The sequence below is a fragment of the Lipotes vexillifer genome, unplaced genomic scaffold (assembly GCF_000442215.2).
Source record: "Lipotes vexillifer unplaced genomic scaffold, Lipotes_vexillifer_v1.1 scaffold1362, whole genome shotgun sequence".
Lineage (NCBI taxonomy): Eukaryota > Metazoa > Chordata > Mammalia > Artiodactyla > Lipotidae > Lipotes > Lipotes vexillifer.
The window spans coordinates 39,557-61,090 of record NW_006777552.1 but is presented as its reverse complement, the minus strand read 5'-3'; the positions used below and the strand labels follow the sequence as shown (position 1 = coordinate 61,090).

General features: G+C 36.1%; 1 protein-coding gene across 1 annotated transcript in view; it reads right to left on the bottom strand.

The window, feature by feature from the left end:
• The window catches only part of ZSWIM6 (zinc finger SWIM-type containing 6), a 76,795-nt gene that overhangs the window by 18,271 nt on the left and 36,990 nt on the right, over window positions 1–21,534 (bottom strand). The window contains exons 4-6 of the mRNA XM_007451166.1: window positions 5,918–6,097; window positions 1,273–1,449; window positions 855–1,001 (exon numbers count right to left, since the gene is read on the bottom strand). Of these exons, the coding sequence (XP_007451228.1) occupies window positions 855–1,001; window positions 1,273–1,449; window positions 5,918–6,097 (504 nt within the window). The remainder of the gene's footprint in view (window positions 1–854; window positions 1,002–1,272; window positions 1,450–5,917; window positions 6,098–21,534) is intronic.

Here is a 21,534-nt window from a genome sequence, read left to right as displayed (position 1 = left end):
TAGCTTTCATTGGAGTATAGTTTTTTTTTTTTAATATTTTTTTTGATGTGGACCATTTTTAAAGTCTTTACTGAACTTGTTACAATATTGCTTCTGTTTTACGTTTTGGTTTTTTGGCCAAGAGGCATGTGGGATCTCAGCTCCCCAACCAGGGATTGAACCCACACCCCCTGCATTGGAAGGCGAAGTCTCAACCACCGGACCACCAGAGCAGTCCCCAGGAGTTCTGTTTGATCGCTTTAAATACATATCATGTCCTGATGTACAAATTACTACAATTAAACTGTTTTATAGTGCTTCCACACTCTGTCAGGCCCTGCTTTCAGTGCTTTACAGAAATTAACTAGTTTAATCTTTTCAACAACTCGAAGAGACAGGTCCTCAACAGAGCCCCATTCCATAGTCAAGTCAATGCCTAAGGTCTCCCAGCTGGGACCTCCTGCCAGGATTCAAACATAGGCAGTCTACCCCCAGAGCCCTTGCTATCACAATTAAAATGCTCTTTCACAAAATGAAATAGCTGGCTAACTTGCATTTTAGATAATTCCGACATATGACATAACTCAAACAGTAAAAAAAAAAAAAAAAAAAAAAAACACCCTCCCCTTTAAAAAATTAACCAACCTAAGAAACTTGTAAAAAAATTTTATTTCTTACAACATTCAATGGGTGGGGGTGGGGGGATGCCTAACATTTCTCACAGATCAGCTATTAAATATTTCAAATGAGTGGTGAGTAAAGCCATCACCATGGCTCTAATTTTAAAAGTTCTCTCTCCCAAAAGAGCATAAAACCTAGTGACGTCATCACCAAGAAACCCATTCCAATGGAAACAGACTCCTTCACACATTTACCTTTTTTTTGAGTTCGGAACATTTCCAGCTGTTTCTGTTGCTGCCGTCTTAACGTGTTAACAATAGCTATTGCCAGTCTCAGTGCTTCTCTGGGGTACCCATGAGAACGTAATGCATCCACTCGTGCACAGGCTGTAGGAACATGTTCTAAAACAGAAAGTTAAGGGGGGGAAGGTTGCCATTATCAGATATATCTATAAAAACAGGATTTAATAGTAAGATGTTTTCTCCCCTGAAATACTATTAAAAAGACACAAGAAACCGTTTCTGAACTTGGATTTGAATGAAAACTCCTAGTGCCAAGCATTCATCCATCTCCCACTGAATCCCTCAACTCCCCTCCTCCCACTCCAATAATGCTATAGAAACTAAACAAAGAAGTAAGTCAGGGAAATGTCTTTCCGGTTTGGCCACTTACCATGCCAGAGGGGCCACCCGCGGGAGTCAAAGAGGGAGTTTTCAGCGTCGTCATGGTAACAGTAGTTGGTGTACAGGTCACTGCTGATAATGTGCTGCAAGTGGCTATCCTGCCAGTGGAGATCGCACGCCTCGATGGCTCGGGTGAACACTGTCCGATGTGGCCTGTTCGATGAATCTGTTTTTTCCACAATTCAGAAAGCCGTGTCAGCTATTGTTCACATGTGAATAAATCAGTCATACCATACCATTCTGTGGCCAGATGTTCATGAACACACCCACACACATTGTCCTGCACCCCCTAAGCAGAAGGATGAAGGGTGAATATTCTCATGTCCTAAGTACTAGGAGGCAAATCAGACCAAAGAGCCACCATTCACTCACTTGTTTTATCAAACACAAACACTCTGCAGCCATCAGAGCTAAGGTTAAAGGCATCCTGCAAAAAGAATCATCAAGTCTAGTTTCCATGCCAAATACACTGAAAGGAGGCACTCGGCACAAAAATCACATGAAAACTCACTGCTCCCCACTTCTGAGGTGCTGTGGTGGACTGCCCTGATGGGATCAACAGCTCTCACAAACACTATGCAAGAGATGAGACACCAGCCATGGAACCTTTCAGGAAGATGCAATCAGCCTTTAAAAATATGCAGAAGGGTTGTGCTTTTGGTTGTATTTTTTAACTATATTGTGCGGTTTTGCACAATTAAAACTATTATGCTTCTTGGGATATAATGATTAAATGTCACTTTATATCCCAAAGGGCATAAATGCATATATTTAACATTTCACAAAGCCACACAACATAGCTACAAAACAAACCAGCGCACTTACCTTGCCCCTACAGGCTGCCTCCTGACTCTTGTGCAGGTTCCATGACTGGTGTGATGTCCCCAGCATAGTGTATGCCAGGGCATCACAAAAGAGCAGAAGCACACACTCCAAAGAGGGTTCAAGTTTCAGGACCTGACAGAGAAAAGAAATGTTTGGGGAATAAAGGATATTTTTACCCCAACCTCTGGGATTATTCAGTTCTTCTGGAAAAGATCGTTCAAACTCTACCTGCACTCCCACCCCTTAGGTCCCCAACTCCAGACTTACCTTAAACTGTGGCAGAAACCTTAGAAAGAGCCTCAGCTGACAATCAGGGTAACAAACTATTTTTATTTATGTGTGCTTTATTTAGCTCAAGTATCACCCCTCACTGTTCTGAGGCTTAACTAAATGAGAAGTAAAATCTGGAGCTTCCTTAGTTGGTAAAGTTTCATCTTCCTCTCCCTGGAGCTTTGGCTAAGCACAGACATAAAGGAAATCATAAAAATCAAAATACAACTGAATCAAGAAGAGCTCTGAAAACTCATCTAGACCAACCCCTCTATTCTGCTGATGGAACTGAAAATTGAGAGAAGTAAAGTGACTTGCCAAGGTCACACTGCCAGGCCATGGCAGTCAAGATCAAAATACAGATAACCTCACTCCAAATTCAGCTATTTAGGCTGTTCTGAAAGGCTTTTGAATGGTCTTTAACAGAAAGAGACATTGCTTCAGCTTGGTCTCAGGTGGACTTAGACATCTGTATATGAATGGCAGACATATCAAAATGCATGGATGACATAATTTGAGAGGCCTAAACACTGATGTATCTGTTCTGGCCCCTGCCCAGACTCCTTGTTAGCAGCAGACGGAGGGACACTTTGCAAATGGGAAGAGTTGGCCTTACACTTAATAGCCTTTGGAACCTGCCACAGCTTTTTGCAGAGCAGAATAAATCTACCCCTACTCAACAAGAAACTGGTTCCATGACTTCTTATAGTCAATCAATCAAATATTCCAAAGTCCAAATCTCACACAAGTATTTTTAAATGGCTTTCTAATTTCATTTATTTTGTTTAACTCAAATCATAGAAACAATTTAAAATTAAAAGGAGACTTTAGAAAGCAACGTATTATTATGCACTTATTAAAAGAATGAGAGTTCTGTCTGTTTGACCCACTGTGGTATCAATAATAAAAGCAAGCTGTGGGTATGATTCCATTGAAAAAACTAAAATCTTAACTTTTCATGTTTGTATGTGACTGTAAGAGCATAGCGAAATGTACAGGACATACACCAGGACAGTGGTTAGCTCTAAGAGTCTGATACAACCAACTGTAATAAAAAAGACTAAATACTATTGGTATTTAAATGAAAATGTAAGATACAAAGCTCTATAATAGCATGGAAACAAACAAAAAAAATACGTACATAGACAATGACTAAAAAGATATACAAACAAAAATTGATTAAGTATCAAAATTATGGTCAATTTTTATCTTAGATAGCTGTTCTTTTGACTTTTGCAATAACAGAAAAAAGAAACAGATGATCTTAACCAAACTGTTGAAACGATAAACACAGGGACTTCCCTGGTGGTGCAGTGGTTAAGAATCCGCCTGCCAATGCAGGGGACGTGGGTTCAAGCCCTGGTCCAGGAAGATCGCACATGCTGTGGAGCAACTAAGCCCGTGCGTCACAACTGTTGAGCCTGCGCTCTAGATCCCGTGAGCCACAACTACTGAAGCCCATATGCCTAGAGCCTGTGCTCCGCAACAAGAGAAGCCACCGCAATGAGAAGCCCACGTACCACAATGAAGAGTAGCTCCTGCTCACCACAGCTAGAGAGAAAGCCCATGAGCAGCAACGAAGACCCAACGCAGCCAAAATAAGCCTGATTTGTGCTTCACTTTCACTCTGATGTGCAAACACATGCAATTCTGCCCATGGTGTGTACCACATGCACTCACTGCCCAGCGGCATGGCTGCTGGGCTCTGCTGTCACCAAAGGCTCTCCCTTTGCCAGCCCGCTCAGCCCTCCAGCAGAAGTACTGCAGGCTGATCACCCGAGCCCCTCTGTAGGGATGTCTCTTCTGACAGCCCCTCTGGAGAATGTGGGTGTTCTGCTAAAAGGAGGAGCCCTGGTGCCTTTAGGCACAACAGCTATAAATATTGCCCTTAGAAACTAGTCCTGACTTCATATCCCTGGGCCAAACCATAAATGAAATGAACTCTTTTTTTCTGGAGGCTGGACCACTTCCTAAGAGTTTTCTAAAGCCTATGGAATATTCATATTTAACCAAGGGGAAAGCAACCAAATGGAAAGTAAAAAAGCAAACTGTAAAATGTTAGGATGGCAGTCACAAAAAAGCAGGTGGGGAGTGAAACACAGAGAAACCTCCAAATATAATAAAGTTAAAAAAATTTATTGCCTATGGAGACGTAAGCATACCTTTTTCTAGCAATAGAAGAGAATAAATGTTGAACTGTTAAACTTGAAAATTCTGAGCTTCTGGAAAAAAACTTGGGGTATAAGGGGTAGATTTATTTTCTTTGAAGTTATTAAATAAAATCATCATGGGCAATAAAGATACGACAGATTTCAAATACTGAATTCCCAAGGCAAATATCTCTAGACAAAGGAGAGCCAGACAATCATCTTTCCCAAGGCCTGAAACTTCTTTTTGATTGGACAAGTCCCTATGGAGTAATACATATTATTTTCTCTCTCTGTAGAGACTGAAAATACTATGCTAACATCACATTTCATTCTCAGCACATTGTGCAGCTCTTTCTAGTAGTACCAACTCCAGATGGGGCCAGAAAACAATGACAGTCTTGATTCCTGAATCCTTCTGATGTCATCTAACTCCCACCTTGCATCTATCATAACTTTAAAGTCTTCCAAGTTTTCTCAAAAAAGGGGGAGCAGCAGCACAAACTTACACAAGAAGAGTGACAGAGTTAGTGAATGAAATTTTTATTTGCAAGAGTTAACTACTTTAAAGATTTGGTTCTGAAAGAGAGGAGGAAATTCTGTGGTAGCTAGCAGGGATGATGAGGGCAAGGAAAGATTTTTTAAGATGAGAGAGACTTGAGCTAAATGGGTGGGTCCAATAGAAAGGGAGAAGCTTAAAAACAACAACAACAAACAAACAAACAAAAACCAATATAGAAATGAGAGACCAAGATTCTTAAGAGGCTATCTGAAAATGTCTGGGAGCATTTCTTAGTTGTCCAAAGACCGGAGGGCACTATTAGCCTACAGTAGGTGGGAACAAGTATGCTAGACAGTCCTTCACAATAAAGAATTTTCCTGGTCTGAATGCCAGCAGCACCCCATGCTCCTGCAGCCCCAGTCATTAAATGTTTACTTGCTATATTCTAAAACTAAGAATTTTTAACTGATTAAATTGTATAGTAGCCCAAATATGAACTGACCAACAGATATAAAAACACACAGCTCCTCAAGCCTCTCAATATTTTGTTTTACAATATACTACCCACCCATTCCATGATTTTTTAAAATACATTCAAACTAAATAATTAATAGGCAATTTTTAACACATACTAGTAGTATATGTAAGTATTATATCCATCTGTATTCTGAGAATATGAAAAAAAGTTATAGAAAGGTCTCACATAAAAATTAAAACACACACACACACACACACACACATTCATATCAAAACACATTTTAAGTCCGTGAGGTATAGTAAGTTCTTAAGTGAGTAAAATAATTTTCCCAAATCTATTGTAAGTTAGTGTTATAAACATAGATGCACAATTAGGTAGATACAAAGTGAGCAGATTACCACTGTGTACTCACCTTGGTTAGCATTCGCACCCTGAGGCAGAGCATTGGTTAAGTTAGGTAATTCACTGCCATGATTTCCATCTTCCCATGGACAAACATCAACACCATTCCACTTTTTCAACTGTTTTAGCCAGCTGGCCTTCTGCTCCAACTTGCAGTGGGGATTTAAAACTATACACATCCACAGAGCACCTAATTTAAAGGGAGAGAGGAAAGCAATTTTTTTAAAAGTTTACAAGTGTCCAATCCTAATAGTTAATGATAAACCATTTCAAAATGGACACAAGTCTGCAGTTTTATAATGCAATTCTCCCTTGTCCAAGCAACAAATCTCACATAGAGGTTAATGTAAAGAGGACAAAAGAGCACAAATTTGAACCAAAGAATCCAGACACTGTTACATATAAAGACAAAAGATATTTCAAATGGTAATTGTAATCACTTTCCTACTTGTGTGACATTTTGGGCAAAAGTCAATAAAGAATACAACCTTAAGGACCAATTTGTTACTTTAATTTACAAGCAGATTTTATTCATGGATGCTGCAACAAACCACTCTAAATGGTTCTTCTGTGCAAAAATTCAATTTACTTTTAAGAGTATCTTTTTAAAATAAAATCATAAAGGCATAACAATGGACATGAATAAACTATTTTCCAGTCTCCTTATAAGCATTTCAAACTTTATTATGCTCGTTAATTAGTATGCATATCCATATATCAACAGATCTCTTAAAAATAAAATTTACTTAAACATGCTCCCCTAAATGATTTAACCAGGAATTAACCTTTATATAAATGAAATTACTAAATTTATGTCTTTTTGTGAATGAAATCACTAAACATTTATCAAAAGTTCACTTGCTTTAAAATGAAAAGACAACCTGTGGACTCGGAGAAAATACTTCAAGACAATGCGACTGACGAGGGCTTAATTTCCAAAATACACAAATATCTCATACGGCTCAATATCCAAAAAAACCCCACAAAAAACAAACCAATCAAAAAAGGGGCAGAAGACCTAAATAGACATTTCTGCAAAGAAAACATACAGATGGCCAACAGGCACATGAAGAGATGCTCAACATCACTAATCATCAGAGAAATGCAAATTAAAACTACAGTGAAGTATCACCTCACACTGGTCAGAATGGCCATCATCAAAAAGTCTACTGATAATAAATGCTGGAGAAGGTGTGGAGAAAAGGGAACCCTCCTACACTGTTGGTGAGAATGTAAATTGGTACAGCCACATATGGAGAACAGTATGGAGGTTCCTTAAAAAACTAAAAATGGAGTTACCATATGATCCAGCAATCCCACTCCGGGGCATATATCTGGAAAAGACGACAACTCAGATTCAAAAAGATACATGCACCCCAATGTTCATAGCAGCACTATTTACAATGGCCAAGACATGGAAGCAACCTAAGTGTCCACCAACAGATGAGTGGATAAAGATGTGGTATGTACATACATACAAACATACACACACACACAATGGAATATTACTCAGCCATAAAAAGGAATGAAATAATGCCATTTGCAGCAACATGGATGGACCTAGAGTTTAACTAAGTGAAGTTAAGTCAGAAAGAGAAAGACACAATGTTATATGATATCACATGTGGGATCTACAAGTAGTACAAATGAACTTATTTACAAGACAAACAGATTCACAGACATAGAAAACTTATGATAACCAAAGGGAAAAGGGAGGGAGGGATAAATTAGGAATATGGGACTAACAGACTACCATATATAAAATAAACAACACGGATTTACTGTATACCACAGGGAACTACAGTCAATATCTTGTAAACACCTTTAATAGAAAAGAATCAAATATGTATATATATGTTTTGATTCTATATATATATATATATATATATAAAACCAAAACACTTTTGTACACCTGAAACTTACACAATATTTTAAATCAACTATACTTCAATTAAAAAGTTCACTTGTTTTTCAAAGGAAAAGCCCTAATGAATTTAGAAGGTATAACTCATAATTTGAAAAATTAAGGTACTGATAAAATGTGTCATTCCTTTCTACATTTTTCAAAAAGACAGCTAATTCAAGCAAATATTCCACAAGTTTTAGAAGTTCAAGTTTGGGAATTCCCTGGTGGTCCAGTGGTCAGGACTCCATGCTTCCACTGCAGGGGGCATGGGTAAGATCCTGCAGGCTTTGCCATGTGGCCAAAAAAAAAAAGTTTTTACTTTTTACCAATTTCAAAACAAGACAGATACCAGTACTTCAAAGCCATTCACAACACTTTTTCTTTGAAAAGGTTTGTATGTGTATCTGTGTTTATTTTAATCAGTTGTGTTAACCAAGTGAATAATACAGGTAAGAATGGTCTGTTTATGTTTTGTTTGTCCAAAAGAGATGCTTTACATTCTTCCACATTTAAAATTAGCAAGCTTTCTTCAATTAGAGAATCTGTTATTTTAAATATCAAATAACATTTACCAACAGAAAATAAACATAGCCACAACCTAAGCCACAGATATTTATAATTCACATTTCTATATTTTAAAATGCCAATTAGAAACAAAAATGTGATAGATCAAGATGGAGTAAAGCCCACTACGGCTTATCTCTCCCCATAATTACAACTAAAAACTTGACAAAATACAAAAAGCAGCAATCTGAGGACTCTGAAAAGTAAACAACAGCAAGCGGTTTGTGGAAATAAAACTTGAAGAAATTTAAGTCATAAGGGGGTGACTTCCTGTTACTTTCCCCCCTCTTTTCTCTCCTGGCTTGCACATAAGATTAGCCCCATTTGGGGAACTATGTAGAAGGCATACAGAACAACAACTTGAGAGAAACCTCATCAACCTGGTGAGAGGACTGGGAAAAGGGAACCCCCTGCCACTCAGAAGCTAGAGAGGGAGATCCCTGGATATTCTGTACAAAAATAGGCACAAATACTGGTCACACCTCACGTGCATGAGACTGCCCCAATGCAGCACAGCCAAGGTTTTGAAAACTTTACTGACATCACCCAAAGAAGGTAAAACAGAACTCAAAGTCTGAATATATCCTATTGAATGTATGCTTTAAAAAAACAAAAATTTCTCCGGAGGATTATAATAGGACCCAGACTCTTATAATTCAGTATTTAAAATGTTCAGGATCCAAAATTACTTGGCTTACAAAGAAAAAGAGAAATGTGATCAATTCTCAAGGGAAAAAACAATGAACCAGATGTTAGAATTATCAGAGACTTTATGCAACTGTTATAACTATGTTCCACCAGATGAAGATAAACACTATTGATAGAAGTGAATATGAGCTATAAAAAAAGAACTAAATAGAAATGTTAGAATTGAAAAAACAATATCCGAAATAAAAAATTCACTAGATAGGATTAATAGTAGAATGGATATGACAGAGGTAAAAGTCAGTAACTTTGAAGATAGAAATGATCTCATCTGAAGAAAAGAGAGAAACAATCAGAAGAAAATGAACAGAGCCTTAAGACAGGTGGGAAAATATCAAAAGTAACATCTGTATCATTGGAGATCCAAAGAAGATGAGAAATAGCTACAGAAAAACTCAAAAGAAATAATTACTGAAAACTTCCCAAAATTGAAGATATGAATTTACAGATCAAAGAAGCTGAGCTAACCAAAATATCCATGCCCAGTGATAATGAAATCACTGAAAACCAAAGAGAAAAAAAAAATATATATATATATATTGAAAACAGTCAGAGAAAAATGAAATGCCGTATAAAGGAGAATGACTCAAATAATTATTCTTGTCAGAAATTATACAGGACAGAAGACAGTGGAGCGATGTCTTTAAAGTGTTAAAAGAAATGGAAATATCAACCCAGAGTTGGCAAAATATCATTCATGAATGATGATGAAATGAAGGCTTTCTCAGATCAGGAAAAACTAACAACATATATTGTTCAAGAGACCTGATGCTAAAGGAAGTTCTTCAGGCTGAAGAGAAATAATACCAGAGGGAAACTTGGAACTATATGAATAAAGGAAGAGGAACAGAAATAAAAAATACCTAAGTAAATGTCATGGACTACTTTTGTCCTTCTAAGTTCTTTAAGATAAGTATGACAACTGAAAGCAAAAACGTGAACATTGTCTTCTGGTATTTTAAATGTATGTAGATGTTATACACATGAAAACTATAGCATAAAGGAGGGAGAGTAAAGGGACCTATATGGTTGTTAGATTCTACATTCTTTTTTAAGTGGCAAAGTATAAACTCAAAGTAGACTGTTTAAGGTTAGGTATATTTCTTGTAATACTGAAACCATTAAAAAAAATACAAGGAGATACAAACAAAAAGGACAATAGATAAATTTAAATGAAATACTAAAAAAAGTGTTTTAAAATAATCCAAAGAAGGAGGAAAGAAGGCAGGAGGGAGGGAACAAAGGAACAAAAACAGAGAGGATAAATAGGAAACAAATGATTAAATGGTAGAGCTACACTGAACTACATCAATAATTATAGCAAATGTAAATCATCTAAACATACCAATTAAAAGAGATGGTGAAATCAGGTTGAAAAACAAGATCCAACTCTATGCTATGTACTAGAAACCCTCTCCAAATATAATGACATAGATAAATTAAATGGAAAAGGATGGAAAAAGATACACCATGCAAACACTTTCAAAACAAAGTTGGAGTGGCCATATTATTATCAGACAAAGTAGACTCTGGAACAAGAAATGCTACACCAGATAAAGTGAAACATAACATGATAAAAGGGTCAGTTCTACAAAAAAACATAATCCTAAATGAGGATGCTGCACCTAACATTAAGACTTCAAAATATATGAAGCAAAAAGTGACAGAGCTGAAAGGAGAAACACACAAATCCAGTTACATTTGGAGATCTCAATACTTCTCTCTCAATAACTAACAGAACAAGTAGACAGAAAATTAGCAAGGATAAAGAATACCTAAAACAATACTATCAACCAACTTAATCTAACTGACATTCATAGAACACTCCACTTAGCATTAGTAGAAAAACAAAACAAAACAAAATCTTATACTTTCTAAAATGCACAAAGAACATTTACCAAGGTAGTCCATATTCTGGGCCATAAAACAAACTTTGACAAATATTAAAGAAGTGAAGTCATACAAATTATATTCTCTAATGCAGTAGAATTAAATTAGAAATCAATAACAGGATGATATTTGGAAACTTCCCAAATATCTGGGAATTAAACAACACAATTCCAAATAACTCATGAGTAAAAGAAGTCACAAAAGAAAACAGAAAATATTTTGTTCTGAATGAAAATGCAAATAAAATATATCAAAACTTGTGATCTACAGCTAAAAAGAGTTTAGAAATTTATTTTGTATTGGAAAAGAAGGAAAGATTCAAATCAATAATCTAAATATCCACCTTAAGAAACTAGAAAAAGAATGAGAAATCAAAGCCGAAGCAAGCAGAAAGAAGGAAATAACAGATCAGAAATCAATTAAATGGAAAACACCGCCTAAGTTTTTTTTAATGAAACCAAAAGCTAGTTCTTTTTTTTTTTTGCGGTACATGGGCCTCTCACTACCGTGGCCTCTCCCGTTGCAGAGCACAGGCTCCGGACACAGAGGCCCAGCAGCTATGGCTCACGCCCAGCCGCTCCGCGGCATGTGGGATCCTCCCGGACTGGGGCACGAACCTGTGTCCCCTGCATTGGCAGGTGGACTCTCAACCACTGCGCCACCAGGGAAGCCCAAGCTATTTCTTTAAGAAGATTAATAAAGCTATAATCAGTCTGACCAAAAAAAGACAGGACAAACTATGAATATCAGGAATAATAAAAAAGGGCACATCATTATAGATCCTAGAGGCATTAAAAGGCTCATAAAGGAATACTATGAACAACTTATTCCCATAAATTCTACAGCTTAGATAAAATGGACAAATTCCTTGAAAAACCACAAACTACCAGAGTTCTCTCAAGAAGAAATAATAACCTGAATAGCTTTAAATTTATCAAAGAAATTAAATCTGCAGTTAAAATCTCTAACAATGCATGTCCAGATGTTTGCCTGGAAAATTCTACCAAACAGTAAAGAAAGAAAGAACACCAATTCCATACCATACCTTCCAGAAAAAAGAAGAAAGGGAAGGTTTTCAACTTATTTTATGAGGCCAGCATTACCGATAGCAAAACCAGACAAAAGACATTACAAGTAAATATAATTACATGTCAAAGTAAAACACCACAACAAAATATTAGTAAATCTAATTAAGAAATACATAAAAAAAGAAAACACACCACAACTAAATAGGGTTTATCCCAGGAATGCAAGGCCGGCTCAACATTCAAAATTAGTGTAACTCACTATATAGCAGACTAAGGAAGAAGAACCATATGACCATTTCAACAGATGCAGAAAAAGCAACTGACAAAATTCAACATCCCTTCATAATAAATAAAAGTCTCAGCAAACTAGGAACAGAAGATAACTTACCTGATAAAGGTCATCTGCAAAAAAAAACACCTACAGTTAATATGATAATGGCAAAAGACTGAATGTTTTTCCTCTTAAGATAAAAACAAGGCAAAGATGTCTGCTCTACCACTCCTATTCAACATCACACTGGAAGTTCTAGCCAGGCCAATAAAGCAAGAAAAGGAGATTAATGACATAGATTTAAAAGGAAAAAATAAAATAGCCTCTATTTGTAGACAACTAACCTACAAAAAAGGTAAGTTTAGCAAGTCATATGATAGAAGTTCAAAGCAAGAAACCAACTGTATATCTATGTACTAAAATTGAACAATTACAGATCAAAATTTACCCCCCAAAATCACCAATTATAATACTATCAAAAAACATGAAATACTTAAGTTATAAATCTAACAAAACATGTACGGAGTCTCTATGCTAAAAACTACAAAACACTGACAAGAGGAATCAAAGACAATCTTAAAAAGCAGACTGGAAACCTCAATACTATTAAGGTATCAATTCTCCCCAAATTGACCTATATATTCAACATAACCCTACTCAAAACCCTAGCAGGCACTGGTGTACATACTGACAAAAATATAGAATGGCCAAACAATTTTAAAGAAGGAAAACGTTGGAAGGCTCCCGAGCACCTAATTTTGAGACTTTGTATAAAGTTAAGAGTAATCAAGACAGTGTATGATTGTGAAAGAACAGGTACATACACCATTGTATAGATTAGGGAGCTCAGACCTACACAGATATGGTCAATTCAAGGTTCAAAGCCATTCAATGTAGAAAAGATAAATCTTTTCAAAAGCTAGTGCTACTACAATTGGATATTCATGTAAAATGAACTTAAATCTACAACACACAGTTTATTAAAAATTAACTCAGCTAACTTATTAAAAACTAACTCAAAATGGATCACAGACCTAGATATAAAACCTAAAACCATAAAACTTCTGGAAAACATCTTTGTGACCTTGGGTTAGGCAGAGATAATCTTAGATACAATATCAAAAGCATAATCCATAAAAGATAAAATTTATCAAGTGGACTTCATCAACATTAAAATCTTTTGTGCTGCAAAAAAAACAATATAAAGAGAATGAAAAGACAAGCCACAGATTGGGAGAAAATATGTGCAAATCATACATCTGACAGAGAACTTGTATCTATAATATGTAAAATCCTCCCAAAACTCATCAAGAAAACGAATAACCCTATTACAAATGGGCAAAAAATTTGGAAAAGACACTTCACTCAAGAAGATATACAGATAGCAAACTGCTGGTGAAAACATGCTGAACATCATTAATCATTATGAAAATGAAAATGGAAAATGGAAAATGAAAAAATCCTAAGGACACCACCAGAAAACTACTAGAGCTTATCAATGAATTCAGAAAAGTTGCAGGATACAAAATTAATATACAGAAACCTGTTGCATCTCTATACACTAACAACAAACTATCAGAAAGAGAAATTAACGAAATCATCTCATATACCATCACATCAAAAAGAATAAAATACCTAGGAATAAACCTACCTAAAGAGGTAAAAGACCTGGAGTTGGAAAAACTGTACGATGCTAATGAAAGTAAATGAAGATGACACATGCAGATGGAAAAATACACTGTGTTCTTGGATTGGAAGAATTAATATTGTTAAAATGACCATATTACTGAAGGCAATCTACAGATTCAATGCAATCCCTATCACAATACCAATGGCATTTGTATGGAAACACAAAAGACCCCAAATAGCCAACACAATCTTGAGGAAGAACAGAGCTAGAGGAATCACACTCCCTGACTTCAGACTATTCTACAAAGCTACAGTAATAAAAACAGCATGGTACTGGTACAAAAACCACACACATAGATCAACGGCACAGAATATAGAGTCCAGACATAAACCCATGCACTTATGGTCAATCACTCTGCGACAAAGAATATACAATGGAGAAAAGACAGTCTCTTCAATAAGTGGTGCTTGGAAACTAGACAGCTACATGTAAAAGAATGAAATTAGAACATTCTCTATCACCATACGCAAAAATAAACTCAAAATGGATTAAAGACCTAAATGTAAGACCGGAAACCATGAAACTCCTAGAGGAAAATATGGGCAGAACACTCCTTGACATAAATCATAGCAATATTTTTTGGGATCTGTCTCCTAAAGCGAAGGAAATAAAAGGAAAAATAACACATGGGACCTAATTACACTGCAAAGCTTTTTGCACAGCAAAGGAAACCACTGACAAAACGAGAAGAAAATCAAAATAACAAACAACCCAATTAAAAAATGGGCAGAAGAACTGAATAGGCATTTTTCCAAAGGCATGCAGATAGCCAACAAGGCATATGAAAAGATGCTCAATAGTACTAATCATCAGAGAAATGCAAATCAAAACTACAATGAGATATCATCTCATACCTGTCAGAGGGGCTATCATCGAAAAGAACACAAATAACAAATGTGGCGAGGATGTAGAGAAAGGGAAACCCTCATACACTGTTGCTGGGAATATAAATTGGTGCAGCCACTATGGAAAATAGTATGCAGGTGCCTCAAAAAACCTAAAAATAGAACGACCATATGATCCATCAATTCTACTCCTGGGTATACATCTGAAAAAAACAAAAACACTAATTCAAAAAGACACATGCACCCCAATGTTCATAGCAGCATTATTTACAACTGCCAAGGTATGGAAGCAACTTAAGTATCCATGAACAGAAGAATGGATAAAAAAGATGTAGTGTATATACACAGAATGGAATACTACTCAGCCATAAAAAGAGAATGAAATAATGCCATTTGCAGTAACATGGATGGACTTGGAGGGTATCATGTCAAGTGAAATAAGTCAGACAGAGAAAGACAAATATTGTATAATATCACTTATATGTGGACTCTAAAAAATGCAACAAACTAATGAATATAATAAAAAAAGAAGCACACTCACAGATACAGAGAACAAACTAGTAGTTACCAGTGGGGAGAGGGAAGGGGGAAGGGGCAATATAGGAATAGAGGAGTAAAAGGTACAAACTATTATGACAAAAACAAGCTACAAGGATATATTGTACAACACAGGGAATATAGCCAATATTTTATAAATAACTATAAATGGACTATCTATAACCTTTAAAAATTGTGAATCACTATATTGTACACCTATAACTTATGTAATATTGTACATCAACTATACTTCAATTAAGAAAAAAACCATACAAGATACCACTACACACCTATTATAAGGGTTAAAATTAGAAAAAGAAATTTAAAACCTGAAAATACTGCTGGCAATCAGAATGCTCATAATTGCTGCTGCGAGTGCAAAATGATATAGCTACCTTGGAATATGGTTCAGCAGTTTCTCATGAAGTTAAACATTTACCTTATGACCCAACAATCCTACCTCTTGGGATTTGCCCAAGAGAAATGAAAACTTAGGTTCACATAAAAACTTTACAAGAATGTTTATAGCAGTTTTATTCGCAAATGCAAAAGCCATCCAACCTGAATGTCCTTCAAATGGTGAATGGATGAACAAACTTGGTGCATTCATATAATAGACTACTACTTAGCAATAAGAAACAGACCACTGAAATACACATAATATCGCAAATGCATTATACTAAGTGAAGGAAGCCAGAATCAAAAGGGTATATATGAGTACACACACACTTTATTATTCCATTTACGTGACATTTTGGAAAAGTCAAAACTAAATGGATTGAGAATAGACTACCAATGCTAGGGACAGGGAGTAGGTGATGAATTGATTATAAAGGGACTGTGAGGGAATTTTTGGAGGTGATATAACCATTCCATATCTTCATTGATCATATGACTCTATGCCTTTGTCTAAACTCAAAATTGTACACTAAAAATGTCAGGTATATGTATTTTTATAGTTAAGTATTTATGGTATGTATTTTACACTATAGTTAGGAATTTTACTGTATGTAACAAAGTAAATTTTAAAAAATTGCTAATTAATATCTGGATCAAACCATTTTATCTACTGGTATTCCAAAGACCTAAGTATGAGTGCTCTCTCTGCAGGATTTCTCTACAAGCCAATGGACATCGCACAAATCACCATCCTATTAATCGTATGCATTTCCCATGCCAAGAACCAGGAAAAACAGCTTCAAATGAAACATGACCACACACTGTCACAAAGCAAGAGACAAATCAAAATGGTGTCTAAAGAACCTGTAAGTGGCAGCCTTTCCTACTGAATCCCATTGGAAAATGGGATACAACTTTACCAGGCTTTAGATTTTGGACTGATGGACAACATAACAACACAAAATAAGTTACATAGTAATAATTAAATTAAATCTAATGAATGCTACAGATTGGATCAAAAATTGGCATTTCTATTTATAAGGCTACACTGAAGTCATTTTCCAAATCATCAAAATATCTTTAAAAAAAAATAAAATTATAATATTCAACAGGTAATGCTTCAGAATTAAGAATCTTTCATGTTTTTCTTCCAAGATGTTTTTGTCTTATAATTCTACTACTCTTGAATACTTTATCAGATAAAACTAAAATCAAAAAGTTGCTCTGAAAGATGTGCTATGAGACTAGAAATTTCATTATCAGGTTGTTAGTGTAGTATCAAGGTTCTGTGTAAAAGGGCAACCAAGTAAATTAATATGGACAAATAATATGTAAATGTCTATCCAAAATAAGTTTATTTTCTATGTGTCTATTTTATAATTCAGAATTCTGTATTTCAGTCCACGTGTGTGACCTATAATTTATTTTGGAAATCAGCTTAAAAGCACCACCATGTCAACTAAAAGCTAAGATAGAACTAACTTCAACCTAAATGCCCATCAACAGAGGAATGGATAAAGAAAATGTGGTACATATATACAATGGACTATTACTCAGCCATAAAAAGGAACTGAGCTGTGTCATTTGTAGAGACATGGATAGACCTAGAGATGGTCATACAGAGTGAAGTAAGTCAGAAAGAGAAAAACAAATATTGTGTATTAACACATATATGTGGAATCTGAAAAAACTGGTATAGACAATCTTACTTACAAAGCAGAAATAGAGACACAGACATAGAGAATAAACCTATGGATACCAGGAGGGAAAGTGGAGGGATGAATTGGGAGATGGGGATTGACATATATACACTACTGATACTATGTATAAAACAGATAACTAATGAGAACCTACTGTATAGCACTGGGAACTCTATTCAATGTTCTGTGGCACCTAAATGAGAAGGAAATCCAAAAAAGAGGAAACACATGTATACATACAGCTGATTCACTTTGCTGTATGGTATTAACTAACACAGTATTATAAAGCAACTATACTCCAATAAACATTTTTTAAGTGTAGAAATTATATATCCTAACATATATATATATGTATCTCAAATCCATTGTTTTTCACATTCAGTTTTTCTTTTTAAAGATATAGCACAATACAAAGTTTAAAAAATAGAATTAAAAACCAAATTTATACTAAGCACTAGTTCTTTTGAAGTAACTCAAAGATAAAATTAGGAAAATACTAACCAATGTATAAAATGCTGAAGGACTGACTGACTTGCCTATGAAGAAGCTGACAAGGTGATAATGATCCAGTAAGCTTCACTTTCACTTGGTGAAAACTCAGAGCTTATAGAAGCCAGCACAATACTGACAAAACCATGTAATTCTACTTTTTAAAAAAGTTCTTTTGAGGAAATAGATATAGGAACACCAATTACAACTTTAATTAAATAATCATTATTATCACTAACAGTCACCATTTCTTGGGTGCCTATCATGTGCTATAGGCACTATACTTAGGGCTTTACAAACATTCTTTTCATTAACTCATTACAATAATCCTCCATGATCAGAAATAATACATCCACTTTAAAGATGAGAAAACTAAAATGCAAACAGATTACAAGATCTTAAAAACAAGATCCTAAATATTCTTGCAAACTTTAAACAGTGATTTCTATGATTCAAGGAAAAAATAAAGCTATAAAACTAGATTTTCACGCTTACATTTCTCTAATTAGAAAATTTCCGTTACAGAATGAGAAAAAAATTTTTAAAGCCAAGCCTTTATTAATTTAAGCCAGTAATGTTTTTTTATTGCTCACCTCCCTAAAAAGAGGTTTCATCTTGAAAGGATGTTCTTAATGTTAGATTCAAGTTCAGAGCTATAACAGATATGGTCTTTTACCTGAACAGTCACCACTACAAAAGCTGTAATTAGCCTTAATAACCAAGTTAACCGAATTGAGTAAGTCATCCTCCAAATTTTATTAATTCGGAGTCCCACTGTGAGCATTTATCTCCTTCCCCTCCAACACACTCCTGCAACATTTGTAGCTTTAAAAATAAAGCTCTTTGATGACTAAACACTTCATTCTGCTGTCCCTCAGATATACAAACCCTTTTGAAAGGACTCAACCAAAAAGAGGACAGAGCACTCAGTGAAAACTTAGCATTTCCAGCACCTAGCAGATGACCTGGCATCTAGAAAGTATTACTGGGTCTTTTACAAAGGACACTTAATTATTTGCTATGAAGTACAATGAAAATAAATTCAATACTTTTAAATTGCTTTCCTAGCTTCAATGCCTCAAAGTATATAAAGGCAATCATCAAATCACCAGTGTGTGCATCATCTGGTTTCTGAATTGTCCATGGCACACTTCAGCTCTAGTCTAGCTTTTTCTCTACCACCCAGCATGCTTTTACTCTCCTTTCCACTACTCCACCTAATCTGCACTCAGTGATTTCAGCAAAAACACGTGCTGTAATCTACAAGTAAAAGTAAAGCAAAACAAGGAAGGCAACTCTCCTGGGATGAAGGAAAACAAAACCTTTTTTTTTTTTGCACAAGGTGAATGGTTCCAATCCACTCACTGGTCTTAAAATCTGTTTGCATCCTATACCTGACCCAAATAGGCAAATTAACATGGACAATCACATAGAGAGAGAAGACAAATCATCACAAAAGCCTTTTGATTTTTTAAATATTTTTATTTATTTTTTATAACATATGGATTCAATATATTTATAGATTATGCTCCACTAAAAGTTATTACAAAATAATGTCTATATTTCCCTGTGTTGTACAATAGATCCTTGTTTTTTTTTTATTTTCTACATAGAGGTATTGGATTAAGAAAAACAAACTACTATCTTTCTCAGCCCCCTTCACTCTACCCACTGGTAACTGCTGATTTGTTCTCTTTGAGTCTATTGCTATTTTGTCATACGCATTTCTTTCTCGCATTTCTTAGATTCCATGTACAAAAGTCTTTTTAGTCGCTTCTGTATTCTACCGGTCACACTGCCAATGGACAAGCACCCACACTCCCAACAAATGTAGGTAACAAGAATTAATGAATTCTTGGGCTTCCCTGGTGGCGCAGTGGTTGAGAACCTGCCTGCCAATGCAGGGAACACGGGTTCGATCCCTGGTTTGGGAAGATCCCACATGCCGTGGAGCGACTGGGCCCGTGAGCCACAACCGCTGAGCCTGCGCGTCTGGAGCCTGTGCTCCGCAACAGAGGCCGAGACAGTGAAAGGCCCGCGCGTCGCGATGAAGAGTGGCCCCCGCTCGCCGCAGCTAGAGAAAGCCCTCGCACAGAAACGACGACCCAACACAGCCAAAAATAAATAAATAAATTTATAAAAAAAAAAAAAAGAAAGAATTAATGAATTCTAAATGTCCTGAAGGCCAGTCTTGTCCATCAAACATTTCGATGTACAAATCACCACCATTTTGCCCCACATACCCAGTGTTTTACATTTCCAACTAGGAGAAACGTTTGATCCACAAACTCTGATCTGGAAAGGACAGGATATGGATTACCAGCTGCCAAGACCTTGGGCAAGGCCACTTAGTCTCTCTGTGGCGGCGGTCCCTGATTTAAACAATAGAGATAATAATTCCTACCTACCTTGTAGGGCTGTTTACACTTAAGTAAGATAATACGTGCAGAAATGTTCTGAAAACCGTAGAGTTCCACCCAGCACCAAAAGGTGCACTCCAGCAAACCCCGGTGTAGAAGGCTTGGATGTTGAGGAAATTGAGACTCGAAAGGTGAAAACAAGATTGAAGGACTCAGCTTGTGATTCTCTGAATACCGTTATAAATATTTCTACATTTAATAAAATAAAACAATTAAGAGAACATATTAAAAATATATCAGTGACATTAAACACTTAGGCTAGTAATAAATAATAGGTTCTTGTGCAATTAATTTCCACTTGCTCTATGTTTTTAGCTAGAAACATCTTTTAGTGTCTTCTTTTCCCTTGGTTTCAAAGACAGGCTTTTCAATGTGTTTTATTTTCCAGTAGGCCTCCCAGGCCCCACCCAAGGCTCACAGTCACTTAGAGGTCTGAGATGCTTTGGTTACTTGTATCCTTACCTACTCGAATGGAGGAGGCATTTCTCAAACTCATCCCCAACCCTACAGGGTTATATAACACTTCCTCTGCCCATGGTAACCTCATGCCAAAGCATGGACAAAGAGCAGTGCGGGGGAAGCCCGTTCAGACTCCTCCCTCCTCAGCCTCCCTTCCCCTCCCCCTCCCACCTCAGGATCTCGGCCAAAACTTCTAGTCTACCATTCACTCTCCGTCCCTTCTTAGTGTCAAGGGTTCCAGTCTTCTACACGAACTCAAAATTAAAACTTACTGGAACCCAAATTCCTATTTTTGGAGGGGAAAAACCTGCAAGTCAAGCCAGGTGAAATTTGGTATAAGGAGAATATGAAGGTGAGGAAAAATTACCTTTATTAAAAATGTCGATGTAGAATATACTCTAGGGCTGTTTTACACTACTTCCTAGTAATACAGATTCAATTTTGACAAACATCTTAGTCCAACAGAAGGGATAAAGTTAACTGAAATAACAGAACTTTGTTTTTACACGTTATTCTATTCGACACTGCTAGAGACTTGGAAGGTAACCATTAGAAACAGCACGAAGTATTGTCAGATGTATAATCACTGTTCTGGTTAATATCTATTACTATGTAAAAGAACTACCCTAAACTGACTGGCTTAATATAACAACGTATCATTGTATCTCGTAATTCTGTAGGTCAGAGATTCTCTCCTCCTTACTTTTCCCCTGCCCTAACACAG